Source organism: Lissotriton vulgaris, chromosome 1_1, assembly GCF_964263255.1.
Source record: "Lissotriton vulgaris chromosome 1_1, aLisVul1.2, whole genome shotgun sequence".
Classification (NCBI taxonomy): domain Eukaryota; kingdom Metazoa; phylum Chordata; class Amphibia; order Caudata; family Salamandridae; genus Lissotriton; species Lissotriton vulgaris.
The window spans coordinates 1,145,257,014-1,145,282,628 of record NC_141685.1 but is presented as its reverse complement, the minus strand read 5'-3'; the positions used below and the strand labels follow the sequence as shown (position 1 = coordinate 1,145,282,628).

The window sequence follows — 25,615 nt, the reverse complement described above, 5'->3', positions numbered from 1 at the left end:
ATAATTCTGCATACGATTACATTTTTACGCACAGTTTTCCCGTTGACAAGGATATGACCAGCAGAGATGTCCGATCTATAGCAATTGATAGTTCTATAGCTTAGACCCTTAGCAAATTGTTCAACCCGGAAGTTCACTACGTCAACAATAGGTGCCTGTAAGGAATCAAAGTTCTTTTCCAGGCACCAATGAACCCAGCATCTCCAAATGTTGTTGTATCTATAGTGAGTGCCTGGGGCCCAAGATTCTCTAAGGAGTGTAGCAGCTGATGATGAAAGGCCTGAGATTTAATTGGATCTCTTGACACTTTCCAAGCAAGAAGGTTCAAACTCCCTGTCTGAATTAGGGGGTGAAATCCTCCATCTATGTCTGTTAAAAGATTCTCTTGGGTAAGGATTAAGAATGGGGGGTGTATGCCAGTTCCAGAGTGGTATGGAACCAAGCCTGAGAAGGCCAGAACAGAGTTATAAGGACAAGGGAGCACTGGTCATGTCTCACTTTGTTTAGGACTCTTTGGATCATGGCAAAGGGAGGGAAGGCAATTGTTTTCCCTCCTGTCAAGGGTTGGAGAAATGCGTTCACTGCTGGAGCACCAGGATCGGGCATCCAGCTGAAATATTTTGGCAGTTGAAACATAAGTCTGCTGGCAAAAAGGTCTATCTCTAGTGGACCCCAGATCCTATTCAGAGTCCTGGAAACAGAAAAATTGAGTTTCCAATCGCAGTGATCTTGAAGGAATCTGGAGTTCTAGTCCGCAGAGATTTTAGTCTTGCCGGGAAGGTATTCTGCTTTGAGGACAATTGTGTGCGTTAAGCAGAACATCCAGAGTCTCCTGGCTAGATTGGAGAGGTCCGCAGATTTGGTACTTCCGAGGCGATTGATATAGGCGACCGCGGACATGTTGTCCATCTTCAGGACAACTGACCTGCCTTGGAGAGAGTGTTTGAAGCTCATAAGGGCATAAACCCAACTGTTAGCTCCAGATAATTTATGTGGTGAGAGGATTCCTCTTGGGACCAGATTCCCCCCGTGTTTTAATTCAGAAGGCCTGCGCCCCAGCCGTGATTGCTTTGCCATTCCAAGCTTCTAGGTTGTCTAGCCACCATGTAAGTTCTGATTTGGCCTCCTGGTCCAGAGTAATTCAATCTTCGTACCAGAGACCAGATCTTAGGGCTCTCCCTTTTATCCTTTGCGGGGCCCGATAATTTAGAGGGCCAGGGAAGATTGATTGAATGGAGGAGGAGAGGAGACCGAGTAGTCTGGCTAGTTCCCTCAGGGGAAGGTCTTGCTGTTTCAAGACATGTCTTATCTCTTTCTTGATCTTGGATATTTTTATTGAAGGAAGAATAAGAAGGCATTTGGAGGTATCCACTGTGAAGCTGAGGAACTCCAGAGTTCTGGAGGGAGTCAGGATAGATTTCTCTTTGTTTATAATTAACCCTAGACTCTCTAGGAGACCATTAAAGTTTTAAGGTCTTGGACTATTTGTGTGAGGTCTTGCGACATTATAAGGATATCGTCTAGATATATGATCATGCGGATACCTCTTTCTCTTAGGAATGAGGCAATCGTTCTCATGACCTTGGTAAAGCACCAAGGGGCAGAGGACAGCCAGAAGGGAAGTTCTTGGAATTGGGATAGGGTTTTTTTCCACATAAACTGGAGGAAAGGTTGATGGATTTCGGCCATAGGGATGGTGAAATAAGTGTCTTTGAGGTCCAATTTGACCAACCAGTCTCCCTCCAAAAGAAGATCCCTCAGGAGATCGATGCCCTCTATCTTAAAATGTCTGTAGACCAGGAATTTGTTGAGTTCCCTTAAATTTATCACAGGTCTCCAACCTTTCTCTTTTTTCTCTATGAGAAATAGTGTACTTATAAATCTTATTGCTTCCAAGGGGACCTCTATTATCGATCCTTTTTGAAGCATTGAGGAGTTCGCTTGATCTACTATTTTTTGCTGATCTAGGGAGAGAGGTATGTCTCTCAGGAATGAGGTTTGTGTTGGTATATGCGTGACATCTTATTGCAAAGCCCTTTACTGTGTTTTGAACCCAGGGATCCGGAGTTATTAACTTCCAATTTCGGTAAAGGTTTTTGAGCCAGCCTCCCACCTTTAGGGGGAAAGAAGGGGAGGGTTGGAGGGGGAGAGTACTCACTTGGTGGGTTTGTGCTGATGGAGGAGCCACAAAATCTGAATCCTCTTGAGCGGGACCTCTACCTCTCTGGGGTTAGAAAGCAGTAGCGTAGTATAGTTGGTATCCAGGTCCGAAGCCACAGGATCTTGGATAGGGCCTTTGATTAATTCATCCGGAAGAGAGACCCCTTCTTCCGGCCTGCCCAAAGAGGTTGTTGTTAAAGACCTTCCTCATATTTTGCTGAGCCTTATCTAAGGCAGTGAAAGTTGCTACATATTTACCAAGAGATTTGATAAGGGCTTCTCCAAAGAGTAGTCCTTTTGGGTTGTTAGAGGGCTCTTTCTTTATCGGCCATATCACTAAGCTTACGATAAATTTTAGTGAGAACTACTCTGCGCCTTTTGGCATTAAGGCTTGAGTTTGCGTTACGTAAGAGTATTTAGGGCTCTCTGGCTCCAGCCTCTAATTAGTTCTGTACTGAGAGGTGCACCACGCATGTGGCTCTCCTCGGCGTAATCAATTATTCTTGCAATGGGTCACTGCACGTCGAGAAGATGGTTCAGCCTTTCAGGGATCTCTCCATCCCTTTTCTGGAGTCCCGACCGACCTTAAAAAGGAATTTTATGAGCTCAGGGTCGAGGTTGAGAGTTTGGCAAGTTTCATCTTCGATGGAAGGTCTCAAGCACTCTGCTCTGAGAATGTTCCTGGTATCCCTCTTGAGTAGATTGTGTAGCCATTTCTTTATGAATTTGGCAACGTGGTCTTGGGGCCACCACTCAGAGAATCTAGGATGCTTGAGGTTTAGAGGGGAGAACATTTCTTCCCCCATGGGGTCAAGGATGTTGTCCTTAGAGGACATAGGAAGTTCTTCCTCAATATTGTAGAAGTCGTCATCCACTTCATCTAGGTCTAAGATATACTCGTCAGGGATATCAGATGATTCAATCTCGTTAAGAAAGTTATCTCCCGTGTCATTTTGAGCACTATGATGATTTGTGCCGCTAGAGACACCCAGATAATTTATGCCGCGGTGCCCAGATAGGTTGTGCCGCCAAGGACTTTTGAGGTGCGGGGACCTTGAATTAAATTGAATACACTTATTTAGCGCATGGCTACCCAAGGGCATCCCAGCGCTTATTGTGACACTTTGAAGACCTAGACTGATCACGGAAAGAGGAAGGTTTTAGGCTGCTTCCTAAATTTAAGGTAGGTATATTCCAGTCGTAGATCATCTGGAAGCTGGTTCCAGAATTTATCTGCATTATGGGAAAACCGCTAACCTCCAGTTTGTGACCGCTTGATACTAGGAACTGCAAGTAGTTGTTTGTTATTGGATCTCAGGCTTCTATTGGCAATATAATTGCACCATGGACTGGAACAGCGGAGGACCCTTCCCAGAAATAGATTTGTGAACAATACACATAGCCTTAAACCTAGTTCTTTCCTGGATAGAGAGCCAATGCAATAAACCAAGGGCAGGTCTGGCTGAAGCACGTTTCGGAATGTTCATTAGAATGCAGGCTGCACTATTCTGAACAACCTGCAGTATCTTAGTAGTTCCTTGTGGAGCACCCAAGTAGACTGCATTCGCATAGTCGAGACGAGACAGTATAAGTGCCTGGTCTAATATACTTCTGGCATCAAAAGGAAGAAGGAGGAGGATCTTCCTTAACATACTAAGAAGGCAATTTGCTGCGACTTTACGAGCCAGTATTTTAAAATCCAAATTGCAGTCGAACCAAATTTCCAAACTCTTAATTTGTTTCCTAGGAGCAGGAGGGGGACCTAAGCAGCTGGGCCAAAAAAGATCTATTTTCATGGGGGCAGAATGGCCCAGGAGCATAAGTTCTGTCTTTGCTCCATTCGGTTTTAGGAATGACTTGTCTTTTCAGTATTGAGGTGCTAAGACCTCCCAGGTTGGATGAAGTGCTAGGACCTCCTAGAGTGCTCGTAGGGTTAGTTTGCTCAATATTCTTACTTTTAAAATTATTTTACCCCTTGTCTCAGTGCTCTCGTCAATGAGGATTTCAGTAGGCTCGTCCTCCTGAGTGGGGAGTGGTCTCTTGAGTGGAATGACCTGGTTTAAGGTCTCAAAAATACATGACCTTTTTTCCCTTTGCAACATTTTTCTAAAGGTTTCTTTATTGATTTTGGGGGTGGGGGTGGGGGTGGGGGTGGAAGCGTCGTCTGAATCAGAATCAGACATTGCGGTTTTTAATGGTTATAAAAGTGGGGGGTTGCCACTTGTTGTATTAGGCCAAAATAAAGGGCTATAATTTGGTCGGAAGTAGAAAGGACAAGGCAGGGTCAATCTGCTTAAATGCCCGAAGAGGAGACTGGTTAGAATCTAGAGGTTAAAATGTCTCTAGATAACTCAAACACCCCTTCTTTTTATTTTTTTTGTGCGGAGCATTTAAAAGAATAATTAGCCTTACTTTGGAAAAGAGAGAGCGTTTAAAAGTGCAATTAGCCTTGCTTCGGTGAAGACAGCTGATCTGATCATCAACTGACGGTCACGAGGGCTCGTTGTCATGGGGATGATTGCAAGCGATTGGCTGGAGCCCGAGTTGAAGGTAGGAAGAGGAAAGGATCTTGGCAACCGTAGGACGGGACTTTACTGCGATTCAGGGACATACAGTTTTTCAGTCGCGGCCTCCATCGGGAGGGTGTTTGTATTTGGTGGACGCTTCTGAGAGTTCAGGCCTGAAAGCGGAGACTTCTGAGAGCGCGATTAGGGAAGGCCATGCGTGGGAGCACGCGGAGAAACAAGAAAATTAGTAAGATGCAACTTACGGGTACGCTGGAATAAAAAGGTTATTCAACATGAAAAGGTACGCTAACAGTGAGTGTCTAGGAGCTTATATTTCCAGTAAAGGAAGGAACAAAAAGGGGAGGGGGATCTCCATAAATTGGAGGTCGGTGGGGAAGGGGTAGTGGGGGGCGGGTTAGGCCACCGTTGTTAAGCTAATAGATAAACAAGGCTTATAAATGTAATGAAATGATAAGAAAGGAGTTACTTATCTGCTCGGAGCCGCATTTAAAAGAGGCAGATTGTTGTCAGCAGGTCATGGCATTTATGTACTGGTTATATTCTGTTCTGGAACCTTTGGTATTGTGATGTATGCGGCTGCTTGGAGACTGCATTAAAAGATTAAGCATAATGTAGCCTCCGTTCTTGTAATGAAATGCAAAACAATGTCATACATTCACCCCTGTACAGAGATCTGTGCCTAAATCCATTGTTTTTTGCTCACCATGCCATTCCAGTTTGGATCCAGCCATATGCAAATCAGTCTTAACCCGGCGCCCAATGGGAGCAGTCCAGTCCGAACTGCCAGGCAAGGGCCTCCCTGGACAAGAAACCAGCATCCTAGGACCAGTCTTGGGCTTTCAGCCCTCATCAGCCAGGATAGCTTGACTCCAGTGGCATGAAGAGCACGGGACCTACGTCTAGGCATACCCGTCCCACTCTGGGTGAGAAATGCAAAAGGAACAATTGATGGACAGAACGCAGAACATTGTCTTACATTCACCCCAGTACAGAGTTCTGGGCCTAAATCCATCGCTGATGAAGGGTGATGCCCTGAAACCGGTACTAGGATGCTTGTTTCCGGTCCAGGGAGGACCTGGCTTGGCAGTTCGGGCTGGACTGTTCCCACAAGGAACAGGGTCAAGACTGATTTGCATATAGATGGATCCATACTGGGGTGGTATGGTGAGCAAAAGAATAATGGATTTAACCCATATCCCTGTGACTGGGGGTGAATGTTTGCATTGTCCAGCATTCCGTCTATCTATTGTTTCTTTTGCGAGTGTGCATGACGGTCTGGCCGGCCAGACCGCCATGAGCACTTAGCAGTGCCCACAACTCCCGCCTCCTCCCTGGTGCTGCTGCATAACTATGGATCGCCCTGTCCCTCCCGCTGCTGGCAGCCTGCAGGACGGAAAAAACATGTTTTATTTCAATTTTATTTTTGTCCTTTGCCTCGGCTGGCTTTCTGCAGGGTTCGGGGTAAGACAACCCCCCTGCAGGCTGGTGCAGTCACACACTACACCCCCCTGCAGGGGGATCCCTGGCTCCTCTTTAAAGTACAGTCGTCTGTCACCTGTACGGTGAAACATGGGAGCTCCTTGTAAGAAGCCCTCTTGTTTTAGGGAATGAGCTGCCCCAGAGCCAGCTGCCAGTTTGTGGATGCCCTGGGGGGTGGGGGGTGGGGGGCAGCATATCGATCGTAATAGTGCGCGATCTCCCTGTTTGCATCAGGTGCATGTGCTTTACACAAACAGACAGTGCACCCATTACATAATACAGATCCTGGAGGTCCGACCTGCAAGAGAAGAGCTCTTTAGTATTCCAACAAGATTCAGTTTTAGGCTGCTGTGTCAAGAGTTGTTTGTAGATGCTGCTGACTCTTAAGTGACTTGGTGACAGGATGCTGAGTTCAGGATCTTCAAACATGAATGAGATGCAGATCAAAATCAGTCAGGCTGGGCTGTAGCACGCAGCCTGCAGGCACTGTTATGTAGGCAAAACAAGAGAGGAGTACCATCAGAAGTAGCTTAGATAAAGCGGTCTGAATGGAATGAATGAGAAGAAAAAGAAGAGAGTCCTTCCTTTTTAAGAAACCCCTCACTCACCGACCTAGTCGGTGACATGCTTCATCATCGGGGTCCACCCTGACAGCCGAGTGCCATCAGGGTGTGCTGCGACACCTGGACTACAGTGGAGCGGGTATTTTGTGTGTGAAGTGAAAAAAATGTTAAAAATTGTCCTGGTATACTTGTGTAGAAAGTTTTATTATCAAGAACTGGACAATATTAAAAGTATGTGTGTGGATACGTTTAGGTATTATGACCGTGTGTATCTCTTATGTGTGAGGTCTACATGTTTCAACCCGTTGGATGGAAAAGTGCCGGGTTTTCGTCAGGACCAAAAAGGAAAATGGGTGGTCAGGACACACTAACGCCCTGCCGGTCCCTATTTCCCTGTGCACAACTGACAAAATAGGTCAGAGTGAAAAAGCTCATAAACAACAATGGTTGAGCTGAAAAGCAAAAAGACCTGTAGGAGAAGAAATGTAAAAGGTCATAAGTATAATTAATACAAGCCTGTTACGAGGTGCCATACTGGTTCTCACGTGTCTTCTGCTGTGTCGTACATTCCATTCAAGGTTATTTGTGATCGGTAGTGATTGGCTATCACTAAAGCTGGCACACTCTACCATTGGTGATGTGCTCGGTGATCACTAAATACTCAATATAGGCATTCAGTCAAATTTAGCACTGAATCGTGCGTGGAAACAAAAACTCACAGTGCCTTTAGCGTGAGGGAACAACGCAGTGAATTCTACGTGTTACACCTATGACTCAGACTTGCACACTCCGGTGATGTTGGTGCGCTAAGTGGTTAGGTGGTTAATTGATAAATTATCATTCAAAGTGGGTAGCACTCAGCACTTCCGAATGCTCGACATGCCTGCTCACGTATAAGTTAGAGTGAGCACTGATCGACGTAGTGAATTTGCCCCAACAAACATACACTCACACTCAGCAGACACACAAACAACTCACACACACGGGCGCACAAAGGGGAAGTAAGGCTTACTCCTATTTAGGATCTTTTAGGAATCACGGGGTGGAGGGAAGGTAAAACCACGCTGCCATATTCTGCGAAGGGGAGATTAATAAGATATCTGTCACGGATAGGGTTTCAGGATACTGAAACAGAGTTGTCAGTATCGGGCTCAGAGTTTTACTTACAGTTCAGTTGGTCACAAAGTTCTAGGTACCTACTCGCCTCTCCGTGCCTCCCCGTAATGATACAGACGCCGCCGGGATTGTTATAGCGGCAACTGTGCTTCCGGGTGGGGCGTGGCCACGTCAATGCGTAATGACGCAATTGTGTCTCAGGAGTGGAAAGAGAGAACGGGGCGAGTGCGTCCCGGGCGTTGCTAGGCAATGCCAGGCAGGATTGTTTACGTAAGAGTAATAAGCAATCCTAAAGTGGGGGTATTTAAACAAGGAACAGAGACTGTGAGTACACCCAGTTAGGCATAAATCACAGAACTCGGGGTTATACAATACATGGCAGCCGGAGTGAAAACTAACTCCGCGAGAGGAATTGGAATTAAAAATGGAGCGGGGTGGGGGTGTCCCTGGCAATACTGTTTGTTGCCTTGACAAGAGGAGCAGAGCAAAAAGGGGGCAAATATTTCAGGAATAGGACAGAGCTGTCAATTGACAGACCTCGGTGGTATTGGGAAGCTTACTGTCTATGGTGGGGTTAGTTAATGTTGGTCCAAGGAATATTATCATTCAGTCCTGTGACATGTGTGGATAATCTATATATCCATCTTTGCTCTTTTTCGAACAGCCGTTTCTGCATGTTAGGTCCAGCTTTGATTTGTTCAATCACAGTCCACCACATGTCATTGGGTGTGTGGTTATGTTCAAGAAAGTGATCTGTCAATTTCGTGGCATTCTTTCTGCAGCGAATGGTGCTGCGATGCTCGCATATTCTTTGCTTGACTTTCCTTGTCGTCATTCCCACATAGCGTTTGTTGCATGTGCATATAATCAAATAAACTACATTGCAGCTATTACAGTTAGTGTGTGAAAGCTGTCGCCAAGTTTTTCCAGTTTCAATGTTCAAAGTTTTGGTGTTGCTTGTTAAGTGACAAACACAACAGTCTCCACAACGAAAATGTCCTGTGACATCAGGTAAACCCCAAGTCCTTGTGATAGATTGATTATCAGATAGTTCTTTTGTTTTAGGTCTAGTGTTGACTAGTGTGTCCTTCAGACTTGCTGATTTTTTGTAGGAAAAGAGGGGCTTTTCCCAGCGAAGACTCCCAGTGCTGAGAATGGACCAATGTTTTTTGATACTCTTTGACACTTGGTTGGAAACACTATTAAAAGTAGTAACACAGGTGAGTGGTATATCGTTAGCTGTGGCTGTTTTTGGTTCAAGGAGAGCCTCCCTTGGTTGGTTTCTGGCTCTTTTTTGGCAAGTGTTTATGATTTTGGTTGGGTACCCACGTACTCGAAGTTTTTCGGTAAGGTCAGAGGCTTGTTTTTTGTACTCAGTTAGCTTGCTACAGTTGCGCCTGAGTCTCAAAAATTGACCATAGCGCAGGTTCTCTTTGAGAGGACGCGGGTGAAAATAAAGGCCTCTCCTATTCCACGGAGGAATTTGATGCTATCATGGAAGATATCTCCGGGTTTGCTGATGCAAGCATATCACAAACAATCTCCCAGACGGGGGATTGGGAAAAACTAACTGAAATGAAGAGGAACAGAATCAGAACTATACTTCATGGTACCATCCTGAAGGAATATGTGACCAACAACATGGCCCCCAAGGGCCTCCTTGTGACTAATGCCCCATGCATTTTTCTAGAAGATGCCACCTTCAGAAAAGACTGGGCCCTAATAGCGTGGCACTGCACGCATGACTGGATTATGCTTATCCTGAAGACAGCTTTAAGGCTATCGGAAGTCATTTTAATTGACATCCAGAAAACAGAAACTCATATAAAAACCAACATCACTGGATACAAAAAGAAGTTAGATGAAATTAATAAGGAAATGAATGAGTATAGAGAGAACCTAACCCAACAAAAGGTTACCAAGTTCCAAAAAGACTTGAAGCGTTTCTCCTTTGTTAAAACTTATCCATACTCTGACCCAGACTTTGTACCAACAACCAAACCTACTTCTGAATCAGACGCATCCAGCATTTCATCTAACAGTAGCAATGGCTCAAATACCAGCACTCCTAAACAAAAAGCTAGGGGAGGTTACAGAGGTCAGAACCAGTGGAAACCATTTAATCCACCGATGTTTCATGACCCGTATAACCATCCACCACAGTTTCCCATGTACGGTTGGCAACCACCTTTCCAACCACACTTCCAACCACCGCCATTTCAACAAAATCCTTACCGCCCTCCTTTTTTAGGCAGAGGCAGGCGGGGAAAGGGAAGAAGAAAGCAAACCCAGGTACACTGGGAGGAGGACGAACCAGTGAGCGGGCAGACCAGGAGCAAAGCAGGACCAAGCAACATGAGGACCTAGTCACCAACTTATCCTCCAGAACACTTTCGGAAACAGAAATGTGTGTACTTAATAAAGGCTTGGGTTTTGTCCCGACCGCACGCCTGGATAAATTTCAATTACATTGTGAACTAGCCAGCTTCTTCAGAAAGCTGAGACTAAAAGCCTTCTTTGAGAAACAGGAACCTAATATGGCAAGCGACAACCAGAATGAGAGTGGATTGAAAAAGAAATCTACCTTTACACCTCCAACCCATGCAGTTCCTGTAGAAGTGATTACGTTCGAACAAGCTGTCTACAATGATGTAGAAAAAATGACCAACGACTCACAGTTCCAAAATCTAAGCGGAACTGAATGCAATGCCCTACGAGACCTCCGAAACTGTGACACCATAACAATAAAGCCTGCCGACAAGGGGGGCGGACTTGTAGTTATGGACACCAGCGCCTACCGTGAAGAGTGCCTACGCCTATTAGGTGACACAAAGAACTACCAGATCCTCTCATTAGATCCCACAGCCGAATTGCAATCCGAGATAAAAGGCTTAGTTGAAACAGCGGAAGCATTGGGAAAAATCTCTAAACAGGAGGCAGAATACTTATGTGACACTGAAGGCAAGATACCATATTTCTATACTCTGCCAAAAATGCACAAAGGAAAACTACCTCCACCAGGTCGCCCGATTGTGTCTGGCATCGGGTCTCTACTGGAACCACTCTCCAGATTCTGTGACTTTTTCCTAAAAACTATAGTGCAACAAACAGTTACCTACCTACAGGACACAAAAAGTCTCCTAAATCTTCTAGAAGAAATCACAGTGGATAATGAGACCATCCTGCTAAGCTTTGATATAGAGAGTCTATACACAAGCATACCGCAAGATGACACCCTGAGAGTATTGGAGAAAACACTAGGTAACAAACTGGGAGTATAATACACCAAGGGCCTTCATCATTGAATGTGCCAGGCTAGCACTGAAACGTAATTATTTCGAATTCGAGGGGACCCTATTCCTCCAAACTGGGGGTACCTCTATGGGCAGTGTTTTTGCCCCTAGTGTGGCCGGGCTCTACGTCTATGATTTTGAACTCAAGTTCATTCTTAGTAATCACAACCCCTTTAGAGACAACCTGAAATTCTGGAAACGCTACATTGACGTCGTCCTTGCCATTTGGCAAGGACCCCTGGACCAACTCATCGAGTTCATTAATTGGATCAATACATGCGACCAGAACCTGAAATTCACTCACTGTTTCGGCGAAAAAGAAATAGTTTTTCTTGATGTAGTGATCACCAAGGAGAACGACCATTTAGAAACCAGAACGTTCTACAAACCCACTGCCAAAAATAACTTACTCAAGATTGAAAGTTTTCACCCGCGTCCTCTCAAAGAGAACCTGCCCTATGGTCAATTTTTGAGACTCAGGCGCAACTGTAGCAAGCTAACTGAGTACAAAAAACAAGCCTCTGACCTTACCGAAAAACTTCGAGTACGTGGGTACCCAACCAAAATCATAAACACTTGCCAAAAAAGAGCCAGAAACCAACCAAGGGAGGCTCTCCTTGAACCAAAAACAGCCACAGCTAACGATATACCACTCACCTGTGTTACTACTTTTAATAGTGTTTCCAACCAAGTGTCAAAGAGTATCAAAAAACATTGGTCCATTCTCAGCACTGGGAGTCTTCGCTGGGAAAAGCCCCTCTTTTCCTACAAAAAATCAGCAAGTCTGAAGGACACACTAGTCAACACTAGACCTAAAACAAAAGAACTATCTGATAATCAATCTATCACAAGGACTTGGGGTTTACCTGATGTCACAGGACATTTTCGTTGTGGAGACTGTTGTGTTTGTCACTTAACAAGCAACACCAAAACTTTGAACATTGAAACTGGAAAAACTTGGCGACAGCTTTCACACACTAACTGTAATAGCTGCAATGTAGTTTATTTGATTATATGCACATGCAACAAACGCTATGTGGGAATGACGACAAGGAAAGTCAAGCAAAGAATATGCGAGCATCGCAGCACCATTCGCTGCAGAAAGAATGCCACGAAATTGACAGATCACTTTCTTGAACATAACCACACACCCAATGACATGTGGTGGACTGTGATTGAACAAATCAAAGCTGGACCTAACATGCAGAAACGGCTGTTCGAAAAAGAGCAAAGATGGATATATAGATTATCCACACATGTCACAGGACTGAATGATAATATTCCTTGGACCAACATTAACTAACCCCACCATAGACAGTAAGCTTCCCAATACCACCGAGGTCTGTCAATTGACAGCTCTGTCCTATTCCTGAAATATTTGCCCCCTTTTTGCTCTGCTCCTCTTGTCAAGGCAACAAACAGTATTGCCAGGGACACCCCCACCCCGCTCCATTTTTAATTCCAATTCCTCTCGCGGAGTTAGTTTTCACTCCGGCTGCCATGTATTGTATAACCCCGAGTTCTGTGATTTATGCCTAACTGGGTGTACTCACAGTCTCTGTTCCTTGTTTAAATACCCCCACTTTAGGATTGCTTATTACTCTTACGTAAACAATCCTGCCTGGCATTGCCTAGCAACGCCCGGGACGCACTCGCCCCGTTCTCTCTTTCCACTCCTGAGACACAATTGCGTCATTACGCATTGACGTGGCCACGCCCCACCCGGAAGCACAGTTGCCGCTATAACAATCCCGGCGGCGTCTGTATCATTACGGGGAGGCACGGAGAGGCGAGTAGGTACCTAGAACTTTGTGACCAACTGAACTGTAAGTAAAACTCTGAGCCCGATACTGACAACTCTGTTTCAGTATCCTGAAACCCTATCCGTGACAGATATCTTATTAATCTCCCCTTCGCAGAATATGGCAGCGTGGTGTTACCTTCCCTCCACCCCGTGATGCCTAAAAGATCCTAAATAGGAGTAAGCCTTACTTCCCCTTTGTGCGCCCGTGTGTGTGAGTTGTTTGTGTGTCTGCTGAGTGTGAGTGTATGTTTGTTGGGGCAAATTCACTACGTCGATCAGTGCTCACTCTAACTTATACGTGAGCAGGCATGTCGAGCATTCGGAAGTGCTGAGTGCTACCCACTTTGAATGATAATTTATCAATTAACCACCTAACCACTTAGCGCACCAACATCACCGGAGTGTGCAAGTCTGAGTCATAGGTGTAACACGTAGAATTCACTGCGTTGTTCCCTCACGCTAAAGGCACTGTGAGTTTTTGTTTCCACGCACGATTCAGTGCTAAATTTGACTGAATGCCTATATTGAGTATTTAGTGATCACCGAGCACATCACCAATGGTAGAGTGTGCCAGCTTTAGTGATAGCCAATCACTACCGATCACAAATAACCTTGAATGGAATGTACGACACAGCAGAAGACACGTGAGAACCAGTATGGCACCTCGTAACAGGCTTGTATTAATTATACTTATGACCTTTTACATTTCTTCTCCTACAGGTCTTTTTGCTTTTCAGCTCAACCATTGTTGTTTATGAGCTTTTTCACTCTGACCTATTTTGTCAGTTGTGCACAGGGAAATAGGGACCGGCAGGGCGTTAGTGTGTCCTGACCACCCATTTTCCTTTTTGGTCCTGACGAAAACCCGGCACTTTTCCATCCAACGGGTTGAAACATGTAGACCTCACACATAAGAGATACACACGGTCATAATACCTAAACGTATCCACACACATACTTTTAATATTGTCCAGTTCTTGATAATAAAACTTTCTACACAAGTATACCAGGACAATTTTTAACATTTTTTTCACTTCACACACAAAATACCCGCTCCACTGTAGTCCAGGTGTCGCAGCACACCCTGATGGCACTCGGCTGTCAGGGTGGACCCCGATGATGAAGCATGTCACCGACTAGGTCGGTAAGTGAGGGGTTTCTTAAAAAGGAAGGACTCTCTTCTTTTTCTTCTCATTCATTCCATTCAGACCGCTTTATCTAAGCTACTTCTGATGGTACTCCTCTCTTGTTTTGTTTATTATTGATACCTAGGGGATCAGGAGTACTCTCCGTTCACCTTTGTGAACAAATTCCCTCACTCTCTCCTTTGGTTTATTGTGTACTGTTATGTAGGCTTCAGACTGCACATAGGGCGATTTAACCATTTACTGCAAGGACACCACTCAGCTTTAAGCTTCAATGCAACTCCATTGTAAGCCATAGCTAACTCCAGTCATAGCACACCTGACCAAGTCTTGTAGCTCCACTATGAACCGTCGATTTTCCCTCTAAACCCTGCACCCCTCGTTAATTTTGCCTCTCATCACTGCAGCTTCTATGATTCTGCCAATTCATTTTCTATGCCATTGTCCTTTTACTATTCTTTGTATTGACAGGTGCCCCTTGGCTCATGAGGCAAACAAAACCTAAATGGTTACAATTTAGGACGCTTGTTTGTGTGCAGGATGAACCTCACCTTTCACTTGTTCTGCCTGAATTTGTACTTGGATTTTTGCATTATTCAGTGTTATTTATGCTATTGAGTTGCGCAGATGTGTTGAAGGAGAAAATAAATTACTGGAAGTAGTGTTCACGTGTAGTTCATATGTATGCTTATTCTTTAAATGGATCTACCTGCACAGAGTAGTGTAGGATGAAACTAGTGTCTGGGCTCTCCAGCAGTTGCCGGTTTGTCTGAGCATCAGTAGTTGGAGTACGTTTTACTGCTGTCTTGTACCAGTGATTTTCAGTGGTGGGTGTATGATATATTCGATATTACTGCTTGGGTTATGTTTGTTGTACTTACTGTTGATGGATTGCATCTGTAAAAATATTGGGGCTGCCAGAGTGCTTCAAAGTGTTACTGTTACTAGTTCACTATTGATTGAGAGGTCTGAAGTATTCTTTTGCCACTGTATGTTGGTGCAGAGCACTGTGGTTGATGATGATTGGCAGTTCTCCCTTTTAGGAAGAAGACCCGTCTGACGGGTATGGTGCTCCATCACATTGTCCGATAGTTGCAACTAGGAAGAAGCAGGCACACTGTTGTTTTTGTCCTTTGGATTGTTTTAAGTATATTTCCTCTTGAAGCTTCCTATATACTTTATTAGTTTGAAACAGCCTCATTTGTCTGTTGGTGGTATTTTAACAGTTGGGGCTTTGGTATGGATATGTATTTTGCCTGCATATCATGGGAGTGCTTGTGTTAGGTCAAAGTAAGTATTACCCAGAGTTCTTGTTTTCCTGGTTTTGGGCATTGACCCATGCGGTGAATATTATGCTTAACGGTTAGGTTGCATGAGTAGTAGCACGTAATTGATAAGGCAAATGTTTGCAAAAGTAATCCCTTAGCATCTCTCAAGTACAAAGGAGGTGGAGAGTTGTTTCTCCAGTCTGCCGCTGGCAGCAATGGCGAGTTGTTTGATGTCAACGCTTGGTAGCTCGTTATATCAGTGATGATGCTATCTTGAGAGTAAATTTAGTCAACATCGGCCTTGGGTAGGACAGAGAAGAAGGTGGGTAATCCCATTATCATCAGTAAAGGATGTGCCTCCAATGTGCATTAGTTGCGAGAAATTATTTTGTTTGGAGAAATTGCAGGAGTGTTTGAAAGAATGTTATGGTGGACGTCTACGCTTTTGGTGTAGTGGTTCATGATCAGTCTGGAGCATTGTTTTGCTACCAGTTCCTCGTGTATAATGCAGTCCCACTAAATAAATTGTCCTAACCTGAGACCAGTATTAGGGGACATGTATATATGTTTTCCCATGCTGAATGTTCAAATGCAACCCTAGTGAAATGTTTTATCTTGTAGCTTTCTCTGGTGATACAATAGCTATGTGACGGCAAGGATCGCTCTAGTAAGCGAAGCCTCTGGAAGCACAGTGCAGTTGTTGCATGTATCGGTTTATTTATATATTGTGCCACTTGGTTAATTCCTTTGAGTCTTTCACTAATCTGTTCAATTTTTCTTTTCTCAACTCTTTAGTGTCCCATGATGCAATGCAATATGGTTTGGGCAGGCTCGTTCTTTTCAGTACCTTTTTGCTTCGCTAATAACAGAATGTGATGATGGTGTACTGATTCTACCATTACAAAGATGATTTCAGTAGGAGGCATGTTTGCTGTATCCGACCTTGTTTATCAGGCAGGGAAATGCCATGCCATGGTGAATGTATAAATGCAAAAAGAATAATTGATGGACAAAATGCTGAACAATATCAAACACTCACCCCAGTACAGAGATCTGGGTCTAAATCCATTGCTGCTTTGCTCCCCGTGCCATTCCAGTTTAAACCCAGCCATATGCAAATCAGTCTTGATTCTGCTCCCCGTGGACTGGAAACAAGCATCCTGGGACCGGTTTCGGGGTATCACCCATCATCAGCAAGGGTAGCTTGACTCCAGTGGCATGGAGAGCACTTGACCCACGTCTTGGCATTTTACTCGGGGTGACAAATGCAAAAAGAACAATTGGTGGACATGGTGAATGTATAGGCATAGCTTTTTAAAAGCAGAATTTTCATTTGCAAGTGGGGCGATGGCAATAAGCTTTGCACTCGAGGACTGTTTCTTAAATGTTTCCCATCTAAGAAATGACCTTGTTGGTTTGCTAAAGTGGTGAGAAATGGGTGTATTTCCTCATAGATATTCTGCTGTGTCCACCCCTCTATAGTTGGCAATAAAATAACTCTTTGGTAAGTTTGGACACCTGTAAAAAAATGTAACTATAAAAAGGTGCCGCATTGAACATTTTTAACCAGGGTTTTCAGGCTTTTGTGGAATGCACAACCTGTGCATGGTTTAACAGCACATCTGTTTCCATCCATAGGGTGTGTTTCTTTTCAAGGTCCTCTTTTCATGCAAATCAGAAAGTAATTTTCAAGTATTGCTAATAGAGAAGATATGTTGTGTAGTGGCTAAATTGTGACTTAGATATTTGGAGGCCTGGGCTTTAATTCCAGTATCGGCACTGACTGAATAATCAAACCCTTCTTGACAAATCACATTTTCTCCATGTGCTTTAAATTTCAAAAACATCAAATGTGTGTGCTATTCCATTTGTATCAACCCTCTGTCTTATTAAATTTAGGATATATATGATTCAAAAGTATAAAAATTACAAAAACATAAGAAAAGGAAACCACTGCAAACGATTGTTATTAACAATAAGTAAAAATAACTCAAAAGGTAAATAAAATAAACTCTCATACTAATCCTGAGCCTTAATTACAATAAAGTCAGAAGACCTTATAAAATGGCAATTGTATAAACTTTTATTAAAGTCCCTAAAATCTCAATAAAACTCATATCAAGTGATAATCAAATATTTCCCAAAACATTGGTAAATAATTTAGTAGACCGTATTTAATATGTATAAGGTTCCCAGCTGCTATTTATGTCGAGATTGTAGGTTAAAGCGTGAGTTTGGTTCAAGCTGATTTTGAATCTGTTGTATATGTCACCCACCGATCATAAGCCCTTATTATGCTATGGTGTAACTGTCTCTTGGGGAGGCTTTGGCACTTGACTCCACATTCCGCGAGTCTTACACAGCCTGTTATATTATCTATCCATCCTTACCTTTCCTTTTTCAGTACACTATAAAGAACCTTACCAGGCGAATGCCCTCACACTGGGGCTCTGGTTTCACTGTGTGTCAGTATAGTTTTTATTGTGATGCAAGTATGCATTTTGTTTGCTTGGACATGGTTGGCATACAGAAACCAAAAATGGGGTTTATCAAGGAAAGAGGCAAAGTGGAAAATTGTTGGTATAGTTTTAGGAGGAAAGGATACATAAATATGTTTTGATGTCCACTTTTTCTGGCCTGCGTCTATATGCTGCCAGTTTTTTTAGCAGATATTTCGGCACGGGGAGGGCTGATTTTGTTGTTATTTGTTTTTTTGTTTTTAGGTTTACATAGCTTATTAAAGTTGGGAAGGTGAAATTTGAGCTGTGCTCCACTAGTTTCACAGCCAGCAAAATAACCCCCTGGTCACACCGCTCCTTCTTCTATGTAAGCCTAAATAGTGCAAAAGTGTACGTTAGCCGATTTCTGTGAATGCCCACGTGTTTGGACGGTCTTGTGCATTGCCCTAGTTTAAGGCTTAATAGGATGGTACTGCAGGAGGACTCATTGTCAGCATCCTCTGTATAACAAACCTCTTTGGAGACCCATTCTCAGCGCCTCAATTGGCTTCACCCGAGAACCTGTTGAAAGGGCAGGCTCGGCATTCATTTCCAGTATTTGTAACCACCCTTCATAACCAGCACTTCCTTTTCACCTCTGGTCATATATTCCAATCTTGCTGTACCTGCACCTCCTGTTTTTCCAGTTGTCTGCGTTTTACAATAATGTTGTCTGTCTTCCAATTATTTGTCTTCCTGCTTTTTAGCATTGTAATCCCAGCCTTCAGCTTTGTACTATACAAACCCTGGTATTCAGCATTTTATACTGTGTGTTTTCATCTTTCTTTCTTTCCCTCATCATCTGTGCTTGTATTAATTTATTTTATTCTTCGCAGTTTTCTTACTTGCTTCTTATCTCAAGCTACACCTCTCCTTTGTAACTTCTGTGTTTCCAGTTTCCCCCGCACGCAGATCCTGCTCTCAACTTTCCAGTCAGTCCTTCTCTCCTTTGCGGTTGCTGCTCTTTGTGCTTATTTTCCTCTGCTCCATTTTTATTGCAAAATTTCCCATTTGCCCATCTCCTAGCAGTAGTTCTTAGCTGCCTCCCCCTCTACTGTTTCATATTATCCTCTTCAGTCTACTCTGCTTCAGCTTCATCCTGCCTCGCGTCAGCGGCTGTTCCCAGTCAAAGTTGCTGTCCCCTCACTGTTTACTAAAAAAGGTGACCTTGCATTTGAGTTCCTGAACGCACTCACGTGCTGCATAGTAATGATTGCAGATCCCTTCTTACTCTCCACTAGTAGCATCTCCTGACCCTACTTGTATATGCAATATCTCGTTCTTTCATAGTACAGAGAAGGTAGTGTCAAGGTTCCATAGCAGGCTCCTTCTCCTAAATTGCATGGTCTTTTCTGCTTGCTGACCCTTCTCCCTTTTTGTACTTTTTCAGGAGAGAAGCAGATGCGCCTCAGCATTTCCGAACTTCCCTTTGATGTGAACTCCAGCTTTGAGAAGGACGTGGAGATGGTGGCACACCACCCACTGGAGCCCAACTTTGGAGGCACGTTGACCTACATGGGCACTGATCATCTGCGTCCACTAAGACTTCCGCAAGCAAACTGCATCTCGGAGCTCACGCCAGTCATCAGCTCAGTTTACACACAGATGCAGCCCATATCTGGTCGGGTGGAGATGCCAGGCAACCGAGAGGCAGCAGAGGGTCATGAGGACATGCCAGACGGTTCACAGCTCTTGTACAGGGGCCGCGAGCATGGTCTGTCCCCAAGTAACGGCTGCCAGGATTCCACAGATACAGAAAGTAACCATGAGGAGCGGCATCTGCACCCCTCTGGGGGTAATTGCAGTAGCAGCCGGCAGAGCCCGGCATACACCAAAGAGGACCCACCGGCTGCCAGGACCACGCCCAGCTCAGCCAAAGAGACTCTGCGAGTGGTGACAGAGGATGGGGACCCAGTACGGGCTTTCCAGTGTGAGCACTGTCGCGTCCTCTTCCTGGACCATGTCATGTTCACCATCCATATGGGCTGCCACGGCTTCAGGGACCCATTTGAGTGCAACATATGTGGCTACCATAGCCAGGACCGGTACGAATTCTCTTCCCACATAGTCCGGGGTGAGCACAAAGTGTAACAGCTGCTGGCTGAGAGCCAGGGCTTCTCCACTTGGCCCGAGGTTAGAATTGGGTTGTTTTATACCCCTTGCACTGACTTTGGCTAGGAAAAAAAACTAATCATTTTTAAAGAAAATCTGCAACAACAAAAAACGCCACCCAGGAAGGAGCTCTTAAACAATGGCCTTTTTTATAAACCGGAGATATTTAAATATTGTTGAAACTGCTACGGACGATCTTATGTTTTTTAATCTATTTTGTGTTTTGTTCTTAGTTATTTATTAACATGAAACACCCACAAATCCCTGTGTTTTATATGCCTCCAAGAGCTCCTGCTCTGTGAATCATTTTTAAGGACTCAACTTTCTACATTTCGTTACCAAGTTGAACCTAATGGACCTCAAGCACACGGTAAACACACTACAGTAGTAGATGCAAGGCTTCTGTGAAAGTTCTGAACATTTGTGCCTAACTGATGGGCTGGGTTGGAGGAGAACTTTTTCAAAAGGGTAGTGGTTCTAAAAGGCAGGCATTGGCAATGTAGAGCCAGTGACGTGTCGAGCTTTGCTCATCTGCCTTTTCAAAAGCACCAAACTGTGATGAAAACTCCCATTTCCTTTTCCCAGTGGTCCAGTCGCCCTTTGCCCGCCTATCCCTCTACCTGAATTTGTGCAACTCGCCAGCTTCCTTACACCAGAAAGGGTGAAGTCTCTCATCACTCTTCCTCATAGGACCAGATATTCCTTGACACAACCTATGTTTAAACTCATTCCTTTCTGTCACCCTTTCCAGAGAGGGCTCACTCCTTGGCCTGATTTACCTGTTACCTCCACTGCTTGACATCCCTTCTTGTTGCTGCCCCTGCCGGATTTACTTCCCACTCTTTACTGCAAGGCATTTTGCTTAATACCTGCCCTGTGAGATTCTCTCTCCTCATTTCTTCACCGTGAGCTTAGCCTCTGAGGGTTGCTTTATATCATAGGTACTCTTTCCTGATTACCCTCTGAGACTGCACCCCCCCCCCCCCCCCCTACAACCACCTTCTTTCCCTCTAAGGCCTCTCCTTTCCTGTTTGAGGTGTTTTTCTCCTATGTGACCTTCTATGTGTAGCCTCATTCATCGACTGAGTGGCCTCTTTTGCCCGTTCAGACCTCCCTTATCTCTTGACTCCACTAGGAGGCTTCCTTACTGCATTATGCATCTTTTATTATACCATGAAGTCGCTGTCTTCCTAATGAAGTCACTTTGCCCCATGCTTGTTTGTTAGGACTCAATACTCCATGAGGACCGTCTTCACTTATGAGTTTCCACTATTCCCCGCCTCCCACACTGTTTCGTAGGCTCATCTCCCATCCCAAGAGACACTTCTCTCATCCCCACTACAGCAATTCTGCATCTTTGAAGCTGCTCCTCTCTCCTGTGTGTGGCTCTTCCTCTCTCTTCCTCGCAAGCACCACTGACACTGTACACAAGACATATCTCTCTCTTACCCCACAGAACCATTTTCCCTCAAATGCCTCAATGCCGCACATTCAGGTTTTTTCCTTTGAAGCGTGGATGAGATGCCAGTGCTTTCTTTTTAATGTGTCTCACTTTTGGCTGCTGGACTGACTTGATGTAATATAGGCCGCTGCCTCTAAAGGAACCTTAGGAGCACATCTAGGTCTGTGTTTCAAGTGGCAGACCATGTGCAAGACTAGCTTCTTCATCCATCCTACCCAACATGCATAGCTGCCCCTGCAATCAGATTCTCTTGGGATGATCTCACCTGCTGGCCAGATGTTGTTAACTGATGAAGTGAATGTTGGTGGACAACAATGTAATGGAAAGTAGGATGTTATTATTGGAAAGGGGGGAATGAATGAAGGCCCAGGCCATGCAGCAAGGTGAGCAGCAGTGCTTGCTCCCACTGCTTCCTTGGGATCTAAACCAAAGGCTCTTCTTTTTGTACTAAAACGAGAACACCTCACAGGTTGCCGTGTTTACTACTTTTCTCATTTCTGTTCAGTGAATGTGCCTGTGTGTGAGTATGCGATTCCCGGGGCTCGGGATCAGGTCTCAAATAGGAGAGCAATGTTAGATAAATGCACTTTTTCTGAGAAAGCTAAGGTTTTCTTCTAAACATTTCATGAGTGGAACATTTCATAAGTTGATGGGTTTTTTTTTTTGAGAACTCTGGAATGTGACACGTGTTGTAAAGAATCCTAAAGAAGCTTGCATTTTAAGAGGAGATAGAGATTACAACACAGCTTACATACCTTGATTCTGGTCCTAGCGTGAAACACCCTCTTTCATTCCTTAATAAATCACTCATTAAAGAAAAGTAAGCTATGTGATAGTAGGCCCGATTTTGTGTTCCCAATTTGGTGGGCGACTCATTATGAGTGGCTCTCCAAATATGATCGACACTAAGAACAGTTAAGAAAGTTGCCATACCAGCCATGCATTGCTGAGCATTTTCCGTGCCAGCCATGCATTAATACATCCTGGGAGAGTACTCTGAAGTTCCCTGCTGTAGTGTGAGTCTGAGATTAAGGTTTTCAGGTGCTAGTATCCTACAGCACAGCAGGGTTTTCAACGAATACAGCTTCAATATAGAAAAAATCAAGCTTTTTACACATGCAAAGTTGTTTGAGAAGGTTTAAAAGAGGGGTGTGATGTATCCGACCACTTAAGAAATTCCGATTGTCCTGGGTTTGCCGTGTTACTCTTTGGACTGCTCTAAATGGAAAGAATTTGTATTTGCCTGGCTAGTTAGCTTTATCAAAGTCACTGCTGAGTAGAGATCTCTTCCTCTGCCCAGGATTTCACCAGGACACAATGTAAGTACTAGAATGCAGACTCCTTTGAAAGGAAGAAATGTTTGTATCTTTATGGACCACATTGGTCCTTGCAAAACCAGCAGGTGCAGACATAGAATACTTATTCTATTGGATATTCTGGTACATGCGTATTAGAAAAAGAAAGTCAAGCCCTCTTTTTCAGCTTTGGTACCTTCATCAGGCACCTCTAGCAGACGGCAAGGCTGGTACCTCTTTCGGAAACATGTTTATTTTCAAATGTAATAGTTGTGCAGTAAAGAAGGCCTCTTGCATTATTGCTGTATGAAGCAGTTGCTTTTAGCGGTCTTTATCAGTGGTTACTTTGTCTGTCCTAGAAATGAGAAAGCCCTAATTGTATGCGAACATGAAATGTTTGCTTTTTAAAACTATGGCACCCCTGCTTATATAGCACTTAGTTTCGGAAATAGTCAAGGCTTCCTTTTTGCCTGTATTCATACGATGGCTATTTAGGAACAGGTGTGTATTTATTGAACAGCATTGTTTTAGTTGCCTGGAATCTTACTGGAAAGATGGAGAATTCTTTAGTATGGGTATGTTTTAAAGGATGTGTGCCCATTCCTTTTGTTTAGTTTTGTGTTCTTGGTAGGTCCATATCTTTTAGTTCTGTATAATCTCTGCTGTCTGGAGCTTCAGACAATATGCATCTTTGCCCTTCTTTAAATGTCCTTTTCCACTTCATCCTCCACTGATTATTCTCCTCTCCTTCTACTTGCTCCCATTTTCACAGGGGAGTGGGACAATCTCTTCGTTGAGGCTGCAAGACCTGCCGAAAGCAGATGCGGAGAATAATCCCCATCTGAGAAGAGATATTAGTTTGGAAAATCTTATGTGCTGAACATGAATTGTTTTTTCTTTCAATTATCTAATGTTCTTTCCACTGTCCTCTTCCAAAACACTAGCTCTCTAAATCATTCAGCATGGTACCTAATATCAAGTTACAGGGACGTTGAGCGAGATGGACATGGTCTGTGCTGTTGTCTTCTAAAACATTTTTAGTACTGTTGATCGTGCAAGGCTCTGCATAATGTCGACCTCTTTGCTAAGATTTTTTTGCTGGTATACAGTGCAGACACAGATTTTCAAAGTGTAAAATGGGAATGAAAAGCTGTCCCACGGATTAAGGCAGAGGTAATGATATAATCTGCACACATGCAAAATGATTTTGTATAGTCTCTGTTCCCTTGACAGTAGAGCATCTAGGCAAAGAAGGGATAATTGACGCACATGAGAAGCAAGATTATGGGCAATTTAAAATGAAGAATAACTACCATCTGCGTGTGTGAAACACCACAAACATGCAGAGAAAAGTATTTTATAGGATGTTCTCCATCATTCTGGGTTACCATATGTGAAGAACATGGATCTCACGGGAAGAGAGACGATTAAAAGTCTGATTCCAGTAAACAAAGAGGCAGCCCCTCAATCTCCTTTCACAAGCCAGGTGAAGGTTTATGTGTGTGCAACAATTCTAGAGCCAAAGCAATTGATGTGTTGTGGTAAATCTAGCAGATGAAGGCTGAGGTGGGGAGATAATGAGTTCCACAGTACTGAAAGATCCTGGCCTGCATTCTACGTAGAAGCAAGTAGGAGTTTTGGAACATGAGCATTTGGGCTCAATCATATCCAGTCATCCAGTCAATTATCACAATGATCCTGGGCCTCCTTCCTCCAATGAGGAGTGCTTTAAAATGTTTTTGGAACAGGAGTAGTCGAAAATTAGTCTATCCAGTTGTTTTTGTCAGATGGGTTTCAGACTTCTTCAAAGTGAAGACATAAGACCTGATGGGGAACACTGTGGGTTTTTAGACTTTAACATCACTTGCATATTTTTAACCTGAGCCAGAGAAACCAACATTATTAAAGCATAGTGGGAGTAGACATGGCATAAACATAACTTTTGTAATTTTCTGGAGAATTTGGGATTCTCTTCTCCTTTTTATTGTTGTTGCGATGGAGCTACATTGTGTGGTCCAGGGTTCTCATGTGTGCGTGTACATATTAATTTGTTAATCCGTTGTATGAAGAAGAAGAATGTGCAATACACAACATTTTGTGCCCTGTCCCCTCCTCTTAACTGTTTGACTCTTGCTGACAGTTTTTCTTTCATTTCTATTGTAAATGGATTTGTTGGCCTCTCCAAAACAGTCTACTCCAATTTTCCCTCTTTTGGTGAGATTTAGACCTGCTTTTAAAACTTGCTGCAGAGCTTTTTGTATGTGTAATATATTGTAAAGTAATTATTTGTGTAACAAAGGTATACTACTGTAAGTTTTGTACTGTACTGGCTGAAAGTCTGTTATAAATAAACCTGTTTAACTGATCGCAGTTTTTACTTTTTCCCTCAGTGGACAATGCCCATGTCTTGAAAGGATAAACCGTGATAAACAGTGTAGTGATAAAAAACATTGGGTGTAACACAACTAAAATGACATAGAAACAGCTGTAAACGCATGCATATCTTTTTGATGTCTAGCCTGGTGTTTGGGAAAATCTTGTTCGTAGCATGTGTTGCTGTAAATAAACATGCTCTACATTCTCCTGCCATCTAGTGTTGGGAGTCCTGCAGGCCAACCACACGAGCCTGAAATGCAACAAAGTGGAAAAGATGTGACTATTATTCCATCCCCAAACTCTGCAACCTGCGGTCCACAACAATATCTGGAACTTGCTCCACCTGCAAAATATGGTCTTGCCTAGAGCCATAGTCGCTTACATGCAAAACAGATAATATTCTTATTTTTTCCGTATACCAGTATTTAAAGCCTTCAGGAATTGCCTCAAAAGCAATCCCTCCAAGAATTCCCCCTGCACCACTCTAGAATCTTAATCTAATATTCACTAGAGTCA

The 25,615-nt window shown here is 43.8% G+C and overlaps 1 protein-coding gene across 8 annotated transcripts in view; it reads left to right on the top strand.

Annotated features, from left to right (window-relative positions):
* IKZF4 (IKAROS family zinc finger 4) overlaps nucleotides 1–25,089 on the top strand; it is a 376,192-nt gene extending 351,103 nt beyond the window's left edge. For all 8 annotated transcript variants that reach the window (XM_086963908.1, XM_086963903.1, XM_086963910.1 and 5 more), the window contains one exon: nucleotides 19,245–25,089. In XM_086963908.1, the coding sequence (XP_086820034.1) occupies nucleotides 19,245–19,945 (701 nt within the window). In that variant the 3' untranslated portion in view covers nucleotides 19,946–25,089. The remainder of the gene's footprint in view (nucleotides 1–19,244) is intronic.
* Nucleotides 25,090–25,615: the final 526 nt, after the last annotated feature.